The sequence below is a fragment of the Sinocyclocheilus anshuiensis genome, unplaced genomic scaffold (genome assembly GCF_001515605.1).
Source record: "Sinocyclocheilus anshuiensis isolate Anshui unplaced genomic scaffold, SAMN03320099.WGS_v1.1 scaffold328, whole genome shotgun sequence".
NCBI classification, from domain to species: domain Eukaryota; kingdom Metazoa; phylum Chordata; class Actinopteri; order Cypriniformes; family Cyprinidae; genus Sinocyclocheilus; species Sinocyclocheilus anshuiensis.
In genome coordinates this window covers 619,254-632,161 of record NW_015558621.1, presented here as the reverse complement: position 1 = coordinate 632,161, position 12,908 = coordinate 619,254, and the positions used below count along the sequence as shown (strand labels likewise).

The 12,908-nt window shown below is 38.4% G+C and overlaps 2 protein-coding genes across 4 annotated transcripts in view; both read left to right on the top strand.

Annotated features, from left to right (window-relative positions):
* Nucleotides 1-2,023: 2,023 nt before the first annotated feature.
* Nucleotides 2,024-8,350, top strand: LOC107680674 (Bardet-Biedl syndrome 7 protein homolog). The gene is made up of 19 exons (XM_016476680.1): nucleotides 2,024-2,536; nucleotides 2,711-2,776; nucleotides 3,274-3,336; nucleotides 3,703-3,878; nucleotides 4,017-4,203; nucleotides 4,357-4,429; nucleotides 4,523-4,639; nucleotides 4,714-4,844; nucleotides 4,976-5,060; nucleotides 5,185-5,287; nucleotides 5,406-5,598; nucleotides 6,403-6,477; nucleotides 6,572-6,637; nucleotides 6,749-6,888; nucleotides 6,970-7,134; nucleotides 7,237-7,346; nucleotides 7,613-7,716; nucleotides 7,798-7,921; nucleotides 8,110-8,350. The coding sequence occupies exons 1-19, from the start codon at nucleotides 2,501-2,503 to the stop codon at nucleotides 8,241-8,243; spliced, it is 2,148 nt and encodes a 715-aa protein (XP_016332166.1). The 5' UTR covers nucleotides 2,024-2,500; the 3' UTR covers nucleotides 8,244-8,350.
* Nucleotides 8,351-8,938: 588 nt separating this feature from the next.
* The window catches only part of LOC107680676 (cyclin-A2-like), a 6,453-nt gene continuing 2,483 nt past the window's right edge, over nucleotides 8,939-12,908 (top strand). The window contains exons 1-5 of one of the 3 annotated variants that reach the window (XM_016476685.1): nucleotides 8,939-9,118; nucleotides 9,333-9,575; nucleotides 11,441-11,669; nucleotides 11,766-11,872; nucleotides 11,977-12,200. In XM_016476685.1, coding sequence (XP_016332171.1) covers nucleotides 9,363-9,575; nucleotides 11,441-11,669; nucleotides 11,766-11,872; nucleotides 11,977-12,200 — 773 coding nt within the window. In that variant the 5' untranslated portion in view covers nucleotides 8,939-9,118; nucleotides 9,333-9,362. Of the gene's footprint in view, nucleotides 9,255-9,320; nucleotides 9,576-11,440; nucleotides 11,670-11,765; nucleotides 11,873-11,976; nucleotides 12,201-12,908 lie in introns of all 3 variants that reach the window. The other 2 variants (XM_016476682.1, XM_016476683.1) reach the window with 2 other exon arrangements.

Here is a 12,908-nt window from a genome sequence, read left to right as displayed (position 1 = left end):
TTTTAGGTTTTTTGGTTTATTTAACTTTATTCACTTTAGTGTGCCAAAGAAAGGACAATAAAAGATTACTAAAAGAGAGGCAAGAAAGCAGAGTAAAAAATATAAAAAGGCACACTTTTTTTGTTTTACAACACAAACAGTATGTCTGAACATTAAACCGTATTGAGTATGACAGGTCTCCATTGTTAGTTAGCAATTCCAAAAGGAATTCAGGGTTGCATTATGGAAAATCGTTTTTCAATTGAGACATTTTCTCAATATGCGACATAATTGATTTCACTCTTTTATTAATAAATAACCCTCTTCATGCCAAGAACAAACAGTAGAAAAAAAAATCTATTCCTGAAACTAGTTAGCAGACATATTGACTGACCTTTTAATTAATGTGTGTGTGTGTGTGTGTGTGTGTGTGTGTGTGTGTGTGTGTGTGTGTGAGTGAATAGTATTGGCTTTACAAACTATATGTTGAAACTCTGTCTAGTCAGTAATCTATTTTTACAAAGAACTGATGTCAGAATAACATTTTTATCAGTAAAAGAAAACACGCGTTTCCTAAACAGAATTGTGTCTGCTGAAACATAAAGCATTTGCCATACTATAGATTAATAAATAGTCAGTAAATACATCTCACATTTCCATTGCAAAGCTTTAAAAGTCCTCAATACAATTTTTCAGTCTTTCATCCATCCCAGGCACAGTATTTGCTGTCACATCTTTCATTGTCCAGCAGCTTCAGAAATCAGAGCTGTATGCAAATCCTCCAAAAGTCTCTTTTTTCATCTTTATCCATGATGTTTCTCTCTCAGAACACGCGATGTCTGCGGGAGCCCAGATGTGGCTGCAGGGTGCTATTGCCTACAGAGTTCCTGAGCTGTTTCAGCAGCATCCACAGAAGAAGTCCCATCAGAACCAGCAATACTGTGATGAGCCCCACATACACACTTACGTTCCAGCCCCATCCTGCTGTAAGAGGCAAGGAGGTGGATGCCACCAGGAACCTCCTCGGGGAGGGCATCAGTTGCAATAAAATTGCATAAAACTACTGCAGCCCTTTACGGATTCCTGAGATCAAGCAGTGTGACAGTTCATTCACTTGCTGTGTAAGATTTATCCATGACAGGTGCTCTTCAAGTCTTCTGTCATTAAATCTTTATAATCCAAAAGGAAGCATGCTGTGTCTCTTTGGTGTTGTGCAAAATGAGAATGATGCTTGAAGTCCTCTCTGCAGCTGCGCCCCCTCCTACTGTTGTTGAGTCACATCCACACCCCTTCATCCACTCCTGTGTGTGACCAACATGTCCCCACAAAATAAAACCTAAAATGGCCATTAAAAATGCTTAATAATCTAATAAAGAAAATCAATGTTTATATGTTATATATAAAAACATCAACAAAAGATCAATATGATTGGGTTTCTTAAGCCAGCCTTTGGTCTGTTTGCAGGTTTTCAATGGGTTTTGGACACTTTCAGCTGAACACCAACCTAGCTTGACCAGTCTGGGATACCAACTATGCCTAAAACCAGACAAAAATGTATTATTTTTAATAAATAAAATGTATTATAAACAAAATGAATGTCTTTTCAGCAGAGCTCCTCTAAGTTGTTGTTGACATATAGGCCTATGCTTCAATAACAAGTTGGACAAAATAAAATTAGAACTAAATATCTGAGTTGAAATAGCCTAATTAATGAAATAACTATTCCAACTCAGGTTTTAATTATTTAATACCATTTAAATATTCAATTATTGGGAAAAATAGAACTAGAAGCATGATAAAAAAACATTTTATATACATTTATATAATGTGTAGGAAATTATTTAATGTTTTTATCAGGCTTTTATGGCATCAGGGGAAAAAATGTAGTTCAGATGCTTTTTTAAAAGCTTTAGATAGATAGATAGATAGATAGATAGATAGATAGATAGATAGATTGATTTAAAAATACAGTATTTTCAGTGTTTTGAACGAATCGCATTACGTTTTCTGTTACCATGGTAACCAGAGATAGTTTGGGTGGCTGACAAACATGGCGCTGCTGAGGAAACGTGTTAGCTGCAAACAACAACACGTTTGCTGCTGCTATACTTAGCCGGATTATTATTTTTGTCCGCGAAGGGAAGCATATCGTTTGGATACATGTCTATGAAAAGGCGGTATAGTTTTTATTCCCCTACATGTTAACGTGACGTGAATGATCTTGTAAAGCGGACCAACTGACACAGCTAACGTTAGCCACATCATCCGCAGCAGAATCAGCCACTAACTAACTAATCCGCAGGATAATCCAGTCGGCTGTGACGACTAGCCAGGGCCACTGTGTTGTATGTCCATCAGAAAAGCTCGAAATATATATTTATTTTTCAAAGTACTATCTTGGGGAATGAATAATAGAGAACTGTACTGGAGCATCTTCAAATATCAACGCTAAATAGAAAACGGTTAACTTAACCTGTGACAATTCAAAAGGATCTGTGTAGTGATTATTCTAACAAACGAGATGGAATTGAATTTAAACCACGTTGATTATCTCCAGGTAAGGTCTCAACATCTCTATGTATTTGTACATCTGTGATTTACAGTGGCAAATGGGCACTTGGTTGTTTAAAATGCAAACTTGTAAGGTCTGTGGCTGAGACATTTAGGAATCTTAAATATTAATTATCAGAAAGGAAATTTACTAATGGCCATGTCATCTTTGTTTTCTCAGGTTGGAGTGACAGCTCAAAAAACCATGAAACTTCTCCCAACTGTGGGGCGAAAAGCAACTCAAAAGGTATATCTTCATCCCTTTTAAAAGAATATAACAGGTTTAGCATAAATCAAGCTTGTCAAGACCATCTGTTCACAGAAAATAATTACTACTATTCATCATATAACACAAATAATATTACTCATTCCTCACAGTGCTGACAGTTATGCAAAACAACATTAAATTAAAAGTAATTACATTGAACAAGGAATATTCTTTTAACAGGAAAGTCAATCTTAAAACTTACTATCAAGTCTAGGAAATAAGGTATTAATATCTGTAACAGAAATGTACTGTCTGATAAACTTTCCATAGTTTCAGGGCTTAATTACGTTTCTGCTGTAGACTATTTTAGGGGCTTACTTTGTAAAACAAGGGTGCTAGAGATTAGATCCCACTCGTGAAAGAGCATTCGACATGTCCTATTTATTTGAGCATGTGCTTGACATTTCTCCCCCACTCAGTCAAACAGGGAACAAGCATTTGTCTATAAGCAACCTGATGGCATTTTCTCATTTCAGGTGGCTGTTGCAGATCATGATGGTGTTGTGACTTGTTTTGGAATGAAAAAAGGGGAGGCTGTGGTATGTATCATAAGTGTTTCCTGTTTTTAGTAAACACTAGCATTTAAAAGTTTGGGTCAGTAAGATGTTGAAAGAAATTAACACTTTAATTCCGCAAGGATGCATCAAATTGATCAAAAGTGATAGTAAAGACATTTATGATGTTAAAAATATGTCTGTTTCAAATAATAAATGCTGTTCTTTTGAACATTCTATTCATCAAAAATTCCTGAGGAAAAAAATGTATCTCGTTATCCACAAAAATATTAAGCAGCACAACTGTTTTCAACATTGATAATTATAAGAAATAATTCTTGAATACCAACAAAATGAAACAATATTTTTTTCTCATTTATGAGAATAAATGTATGTCTTTTTTTTTGTCAGCCTGTGTTCAAATCGCTCCCAGGACAGAAGATCTCCAGACTTGAGCTTGGAGGGGCTTTGGGAACCCCGCAGGAAAAGATCTTTGTGAGCTCAGGCTCTGAAGTGAGGGGATATACTAAAAAGGGCAAACAGTTTCTTACATTTGAAGCCAACCTAACAGAGAGCATAAATGCCATGTGAGATCTGCTTCTTGTTTTTTTTAGACTCTTTCAACTTTGTGTATTTCTTTATTAATGATTAGCAAATTTGATAATACATGTAATACATTGTCATTTTTGGATGCTTCACTTTTGTTTGTGCCTTATTTCCCACAGGCATGTTTCAGGGGCAGATCTGTTTGTGTGTGCCAGTTACATTTATAACCATTACTGTGACTGCAAGGATCAGGACTACTACCTGTCAGGAGACAAGATCAATGACGTCCTGTGTTTACCTGTGGAGACTGTGGGCCGCATTGTGCCCATCCTGGCCTGCCAGGACAGAGTACTTAGAGCATTGCAGGTAGTCTGACACAACCTCCAGTCATGCTGGCCACCCTTTATCTGTCCTTTGTTACATAATTATATCTGGTACTCATGATATCTATTACTTGGTGGCCATATCCAATACTTGATGCTCAAGTGAACAGTCATCCTACACTTTGTGCTCCATCAGGGCTCCGACCTTCAGTATGATGTAGAAGTTCCCGGACCTCCAACTGTTCTGGAACTTCTCAACAGAGATGGTGGTATGTGCTAAAAATCTGTAAATTCATTTTAGTGTGAAAGCATGTATTGGTTGAGTCTGAGAAATTGATAATGCATGAAATCTTGATCTTTAGGAAAGGGTGGTGAGGAAGTTCTTTATGGAACAGCTGATGGGAAAGTAGGTCTTGTGCAGATTACCAAATCTGGACCCATTACTAGTTGGGAACTGGATAATGAGAAGAAAAAAGGAGGTAGGAATTAGATAGTGAGAGGCTATTGCATATAAAAAATTGAAGCCATGCTAATTTGTATTGGTCTTTTCAAGGTGTGCTTTGTATTGATACCTTTGACATTGTCGGTGATGGTGTGAAGGACATCCTGGTGGGAAGGGATGATGGGACTGTGGAGGTCTACGGGTTAGACAGTTCAAATGAGCCAATGCTGCGCTTTGAGAATGTGAGTGTCACATATAAATGACAAGTGATACATGGAACACCCTCATTTTGTCTTTGAACCATTAAGTAAAACCTTGACTCAAATTAAATTTTGCTACACTACACTTGTGATCGTCTTTCTGCGTTTACAAGGTTTTGTCTGAGAGTGTCACATCGATCCAGGGTGGCTGCGTTGGAAAGGAAATGTATGATGAAGTTCTTGCAACAACTTACACAGGTTAGCTGTGACTGTTAGATAAATTTTACTGTGTGTTTTCTAAGAACAATACTGTGTGGGTGATGTCAGTATACAGTTTATCATTCACCTGTGTTGACTGAGAAGTCATGTGCCTGGTTTCCAGGATGGGTGTCAGGTCTCACCACAGAGCCTCAGCAGATGGTAGCAGGCCCAGGAGATGAGATCAAGATGAGCCGGGAGACCCAGGGGAAGGTGGCTGCACTCAGGTACTACACATCCGGCTGAATGATGAATCTAAAACAGCAAAGATCTGTTTACTAAACCGGCCTAGATTTTGAAACACATTCTGACATGCCTAGTTTGGTCGTGCATGTGTTTGTACAGGGCAGAGTTAGAGCAGTTGCAGGTGAAAGTGTTGCAGGGGAGAGAAAAATACCAGCAGAACTCTCAGTCCAGCACGGCTGTGTCCTCTGTGCCAGTCTTTAGCATCAATGACAAATTCACATTGTGCCAGGATGATGCCAGTTACAGCCTCACACTAGAGGTGCAGACCGCCATTGACAACTTGCTACTACAGGTGGGAGAAATACACCAATTCATCTTACTTTTATTTATATAAACTACTGTTCAAAAGTTTGGGGTTGGTAAGATTTTTTTTTGCATTTTTGAAAGAAGTCTCTTTCGCTCACCAAGCCTGCATTTGTTTGATCAAAAATACAGTAAAGGCAGTATTATTGTGAAATATAATAAAATTTTAAAATCACTGTTTTCTGTTGGCAAAGGTGAATTTTCAGCAGCCATTATTTCAGTCTTCAGTGTCACATGATCCTTCAGAAATCATTCTAATATGCTGATTTTGTGCTCAATAAGTATCTCTTATTATTACCAATGTTGAAAACAGCTGTTCTCCTTAATATTTTTGTGGAAACTGTGACACATTTTTAAGGATTCTTTAATGATTGGAATTTTGTTTTTTTGTGACAAAAAAAAATGTTTTAACTCACTTTTGATTAGATTAATGCATCCGTCCTGAATAAAAGTATTAATTTCTTTCAACAAAATCTTTTGAGTGTTAGTGTATGTTACAAGTTACTTAAAGGTGTGCTTGATTAGTTTACTAGAAGAAATACTTCATTGCATGGAAACAATAACAACATTATTCAATGGGTCCTTTTATATAATACATTTTAATATGTCTGGAATGCTGTATTGACCAATCAGCATTCAGAACTGAAACTATCCATTTTAATTAAAGATGTTTTGTAATCAAAGTTCTTCTGATCTTCACTAATTCAGCATCATTTTTACATGTGTTGTAATTTCAGCATTGTAAGACTGAAGTTTAATTCCATTTGCTTACATATGCTTTTGTCTTTGACAGAGTGATGTTCCCATTGACCTGTTGGATGTCGATAAGAACTCAGCAGTGGTCAGCTTCAGTGAATGTGATTCAGAGGTAAAGCACCTGTGTGTCACATCATTAAGCTTAAGTAATGACCACATCACATGTGTTTGCAAAACTGTCTTTGTTTGTTCATCTAACCCCACAGTCAAATGGGAACTTCCTCCTCGCCACCTACAGGTGCCAAGCAAATACCACTAGGCTGGAACTGAAGGTGTCTACTTCTTTGTGTCTGGATTATTTTCAGTGTAATAACATATATGTACATTTTCTTGAAATTGCAAGGTAGGCAATATTTGAGCAGTTGTCCTGATTTTGCTCTAAGGTGAGGTCTATAGAGGGTCAGTATGGCACCCTTCAGGCTTACGTGACGCCAAGGCTTCAGCCCAAAACCTGCCAGGTTCGACAATACCAGATCAAACCGCTTTCCCTCCACCAAAGGACACACGCAATCGATCAGGAGCGGTGAGCTTAGAGACATGCAATGCTTATGAATTCTTATCACGCATTTATTCTGCCAGCTAAACATTCTCTCTTCATGACTAGGCCCATGAACACGTTGAGACTGACAGGACAGTTCAGTTTTGCAGAGATCCATTCCTGGGTTGTGTTCTGTCTGCCTGAGGTCCCAGAGAAAACCCCGGCAGGAGACAGCATCACATTCTACTTTCAGAACACTTTCTTGGGAACACAGCTAGAAGCCACCTATTGGTGAGGCCTTACTGTTCAGTATCCAAATATACTGCTACTAGATGATTGCGTTATTAGAGGAAGCGTTGTAATCAATCTTTATAATTTTTTAACGTGTCCCAGTAAAGGTGAGGCAAACTTCAAATCAGACAACATTTCTACCATATCCATACTGAAGGATGTTTTGTCCAAAGAGGCCACTAAGCGAAAAATCAATCTGAATACATCCTATGGTAAGTTCACCAGCTGATCTTTTAACTGATGTATGTGGTCTAATAAATGAGATTCTCTGCTTGGTTAGTCAAATCACAAGTGGTCAGTGGAGATGCATTTGGGTTGCATAAGGATACTAGCTGTAAATGGTGATCTGTCTTGGCTGACCACTTGTGATTGGTTCTCATGAGACAGATGTTAATACCAGATTACATTGATCTCAATTCTTCATGCATCAGGTATGATTAATATGTGTCTGTTGTGTTGGTTGTTATGTTGGTTTCAGAAGTGAATGAGGACTCTGTGAGCCATACTCTTCGAATGATTCATCCCAAGCTAGAGTATCTGTTGATTTTGGCCAAAAAAGTTCAGCTTATTGATGCTTTAAAGGTAAAACATAAAAAAGACTTTTAAAACCCCTGCGAAAAAACAAGCCTGCTGAGTGTGTGTGTGTTTGTTTATTGCATGCAGGAGCTGCAGGTGCATGAGGGGAATGCAGGTTTTCTGATTCCAGAGTATCGCAGTATACTGGATGAATCTGCCCAGCTCTTAGAAGAATATAAGAAACAACCAGCTCACTTAGAAAGATTGTATGGTGAGTGAATTCAGATGAGCTAGGGAGATGGTATTTTACAATATATTATTTCAAATTTTATATGTTAAATTATTCACATGTGTCAAAGATTTCCATAAGATTAATGTTTTTACACACAACCCCTGTATATTCAGATGATGTCTTTGCAAAAGAATTATAAGTAAACAAACGATTTTGTTTTCTTACAGGTATGATCACTGATCTGTTCATCGACAAGTTCAAATTTAAAGGACAAAATGTCAAAACAAAAGTTTCACAGCTACTTGCAATTTTAAACAACTATGAACTTGATTCATTGATGGAATTTTTCAGTGAAGCCTAATGGAATGTAAAAATTAAATCACTTTTTAGGAATGTATTTTGTGCATTTTGTTTTTTGCAATAAACATTTGATATTCTATAGGAGCTGATTGTACCATTACAGATTCAAATTAAAATGTTCAATGTAATAAACATAAAAACCATGTGTGACTGCAGTTGTTTTATATATTTTTAGAACTCTCATATATTGTCTAGTTGCATTTCTACAGAAATAAACATTTTCATGAAAAGTCTGTGTGTTTTGTTTGTCTTTCAGTCAGGACATAAACTTTCAATTAAACATATTTTGACACTTTATTTTTTATTTAAAAAAACCTCAAATGGTGTGTGATTTTTATGTCAGTAGTATGAGAAATTATTTGCTATAATAGTGATTACTTGCTAAAATAGTAGAAATTGTGCACATAAATACTAAAATACGTAGAATTATTTTTGTTGTTGTTGATGTTTATTTTCAGTATTTTTTCTTAAGTACTTCCTGGGCAGAACAGTTCCCCAAATGTCAGATTTACCCCTGTATATTTATATACTTGTAATTATTGAGTTTGTATATAATGTATAAACGTGCCAGCATGAGCTTAAATTTTACATTGTGCTCGAACAGTTTCAAAATTCCTTTGAGCCAATGAAAGTAACTCTCAACGGCTCGGTTAATAAAAGCAGAATCGCATTTGTACTTCCCAGGCTTCCGTATAATCAATGACGTTTGGGTTTGCTGCATTCTGATTGGCCCGTTTCAATAGTCGCGGGCTACTTGAACTGAGACAGCCACAATATTAAACCAAGCAGCTGCAAAAAAGCAACAAGTCGCTGTTTGACTTCATAGAAGTATCTTTTGTGAGCTCTCCGTGGCGTGTTGAGGGGTTTTGCACACCGGTATGGCGCGATTTCTGTAGGTTAGGACTGTTGCATGATTTATTTTCGAATCTCGGTTTTGTAAAACGCCACTGGCAACTGTTTGTATTGTGTTTTTGTCCGGATTTCAACAGCTCACTTCTTCCAGCTTCCCTGGTTAGTCTGCTTATCCATGCTTCTTTATTCGTTATTAACGTGTGTGTTGTTTGATCAAACGTGTTAAACGACATCGCAGGGCGACTTGAGTTGATCTGCTGTTGTAAGGATGTCATCTGTCGGTCAAACACAAGGAAGCGCGGTTCAAGATTCGGGAGCAGATGTTCACAATCAAGAAAACATGCCTTCACGACTACGCGGCGCAGCGAAGAACAGAATTGAAAATCGGGAAAATGTCAACCCTAAACCAGGCAGCAGGACTGTGCTGGGCGCCCTGGAGAACAATCAGCGACGACCGCCCGTTCTGCGCGGCGCTAAACAGGTTAGAGCACGCATGGCACATGACAATGAAATGTGCTTCTGTTATAGACCGATTTCATCCGCCTATGTGTAGTATGTATTAGTATTTAGTTTAATAATCAGTGTGTTTTGCTCCTAATATAATATTGATTCGATGAACTGAACGTTGCTAGTTGAACCAGTCAAAGTGCTCGCATCCATTGTTGTCTCTTTGAATCACAAATTTAAATCTCGTTCCTTTTTGACTTCCCTTTTGGGTCAAACCGCATTTATGGCGTCACGGGTTAAAATAAAATGCAGTGTTAAATTCCCGCAGCTCATTCCCTCTCAATGCGCAGGCCGCCATTTTACAAACCCATTCACTGCTATACCATAGTAAACCGGGTTGGCTGGTTACAGTGGTAGTTCACCAAAATTAGATCAGAATCAGAATGAGCTTTATTGCCAGGTATGTTTACACATACGAGGAATTTGTTTTAGTGACAGAAGCTCCACAGTGCAACAGGATGACAGTGACAAGACGGGACACAGATAATAAAAAGAATATACAAAATAGGCAATGTACAAAAAAGCAAAAACATGATATATAATAGACAATTTTGTATGTACAGGTATGATGTGCAAATTTGAAATGTAAATAAGTATGTGTGTTAAATGTATACTAGTGTTGTGTGTTCCACAATTATTGTTAAGTGTTCATGAGATGGATTGCCTGAGGGAAGAAACTGTTCTGGTGTCTGGCCATTCTGGTGCTCAGAGCTCTGTAGCGTCGACCAGATGGCAACAGTTCAAAGAGGGAGTGTGCTGGATGTGAGGGGTCCAGAGTGATTTTGCCAGCCCTTTTGCTCACTCTGGATGAGTACAGTTCTTGGAGAGAAGGGAGGGTTGCACCAGTGATTCCCTCAGCAGTCCGGACTATCCTCTGTAGTCTTCTGAGGTCAGATTTGGTAGCTGAGCTGAACCGGACAGTTATAGAAGTGCAGAGGATGGATTCAATGATGGCAGAATAGATGTTTCAGCAGCTCTTGTGGCAGGTTGAACTTCCTCAGCTGGCAAAGGAAGTACATCCTCTGCTGGGCCTTTTTGACAATGGACTCAATGTGATTGTCCCACTTCAGGTCCTGAGAGAGAGTGGTGCCCAGGAACCTGAACACAGGTGATGTTTGGCAGAATGGCAGCAAATCATGTCATTCTGCCAAACATCACCTGTGTTTCCACATGAGTTCATATAGTTTTGTTACATTTCCACTTCCCAGCGGCCCTTTATTACTGCAACGGGTGCTGATTTTGAACAAACAGATTTTTCTCTTTTTGATTCAACACTATTCATTACACCATGAAGAAGAATTTGGGTTTTAATATGCTGTTCACACCAATAATAAGCATGACTTAAAAAAAACAACAACATTGATTTAACCTATATTTCAACTTTAAAAAAAATAAATAAAAACATTTAAGCAAACATGTTGAAAAGCACTTGTGTGCTTTCCTGAAACTCAAACCGTTCTCATGACGACGGCAAGATTGTGGGTTAAATTCCCAGTGAAATTAACATTGATGAGCTGAACTTGCGCTTTTAATGCAGGAAGTTTCTTCAGATAAAGGCATGCGATGAACAAATGTAACTACCCTCAGAGTATAGTTGACAAATTCACTGACTGTCAAACATCAGGACTATTATACATTTGTGTGCACATTCCAAATCATAGTGTTGATACTTTTGCGTATGTCTTCAAGACCTGAAAATAAGTCACTATTTCAAGAAAAACAAATGAAGTTTGAAATGGAAATGCTACCAAATGAAGCTACTACAAAAAAGGGGCTATAATCACCCATGTAGTGTACAGGACCGTTTTTAGCAGCACTTTAATCCATTTCGTTTTTCAGCTCTCTGGGCCGCAAATAATTGGATGCAAATCTGAAGAACATGGCAGAAGCTTTGGAGAGAAGCCCTCCACCAGGCCACCTGCTTTTCAGATCCATGTGGATGAGCCTGATGGTGCATGCTCTAAAAAAAGGGCAACCATGGATTGCTCCCCTCTCGCACTACATCCCACCGTGACCCGCCTAAGGCAGCCCCTCGCCACTATCGATCTGCCAGTGGAGGCCAGTTTTGGTAAGATAAACGACTAAGTTCAATGCAATGCCTATCCTGTCTTGTTGCTCTTTATAGAAAACATGAAATATAAAATGTACAATTCTCAATGCATAGATTCTCCTATGGATATGTCAGTAATTGATGGTGAGGAAAGGCCCACAAATGTCAATGAAGTCTCAGATTACGCAACAGAAATACACGCACACTTGCGGGAAATGGAGGTGAGGATATGGAAGTTAAATGTTGCGCGTGTCAATTTTAATCTCCCAGTTTAATGACCCACGTCCTCTACTAATTGGCTCAATGTTTACGCTTTGTCACGCAGGTCAAGTCAAAACCAAAAGCAGGTTACATGAAGAAACAGCCTGACATCACAAATAGCATGCGTGCCATTCTGGTAGACTGGTTAGTGGAGGTGGGAGAGGAGTACAAGCTCCAAAATGAGACCCTCTACCTGGCCGTGAACTACATCGATCGCTTTTTGTCTTCCATGTCTGTCCTGAGAGGAAAACTACAGCTAGTTGGCACAGCTGCTATGCTTTTGGCTTCGTAAGTATCATTGCCTTAAAGAGATAGTTCACCCAAAAATGAAAATTTGATGTTTATCTGCTTACCCCCAGGGCATCCAAGATGTAGGTGACTGTTTCTTCAGTATAACACAAACGAAGATTTTTAACTCAAATCGTTGCAGTCTGTCAGTCATATCATGTAAGTGAATGGGAATCATGGCTTTGAGTCAAAAACATACACAAACAAAACCAAATTAAACCCTGCGGCTCGTGACGATACATTGTGTAAAGACACAAAATGATCAGTCTGTGCAAGAAACTGAACAGTATTTATATCGTTTTTTTTACCTCTGATGCACTGCAATGTCTGCACTGTCCGGAGCGTGTTCGCGTCTTCAGCCGGTGTCAATGTGTGTGTGCTGAGCAGCACCAATAAGATCCACCAAAGTGTAGCCACTAGCCAGTCATCTCAAGTGCCTTCGACTGCAAGAGACAGAGTTATGAGGAAAAACCAAGACCCACGTGCACATGAACATATATTGGACCAGTTTGATAATGAAGTCAGTGTACAATCTCCTAATTGAGATTGTAGATGCGGTAATGCACTTAAAGGGGTCATATGATGCTGCTAAAAAGAACCCTTTCTCTTTGGAGTGTTACAAGCTGTTCAAGAATAGATAAGATCCCTAAAGTTGCAAAGACTAAAGTCTCAAACCCAAAGAGATATTCTTTATAAAAGTTAAGACTC

Coding starts and splice junctions, on each gene's coding strand:
- LOC107680674 (XM_016476680.1), top strand. CDS start 2,501: ATGGAATTGAATTTAAACCACGTTGATTATCTCCAG. Junction 5,061..5,184: donor TCTTGCAACAACTTACACAG/GTTAGCTGTGAC, acceptor CCTGGTTTCCAG/GATGGGTGTCAGGTCTCACC. Junction 6,638..6,748: donor CCACTAGGCTGGAACTGAAG/GTGTCTACTTCT, acceptor TTTTGCTCTAAG/GTGAGGTCTATAGAGGGTCA.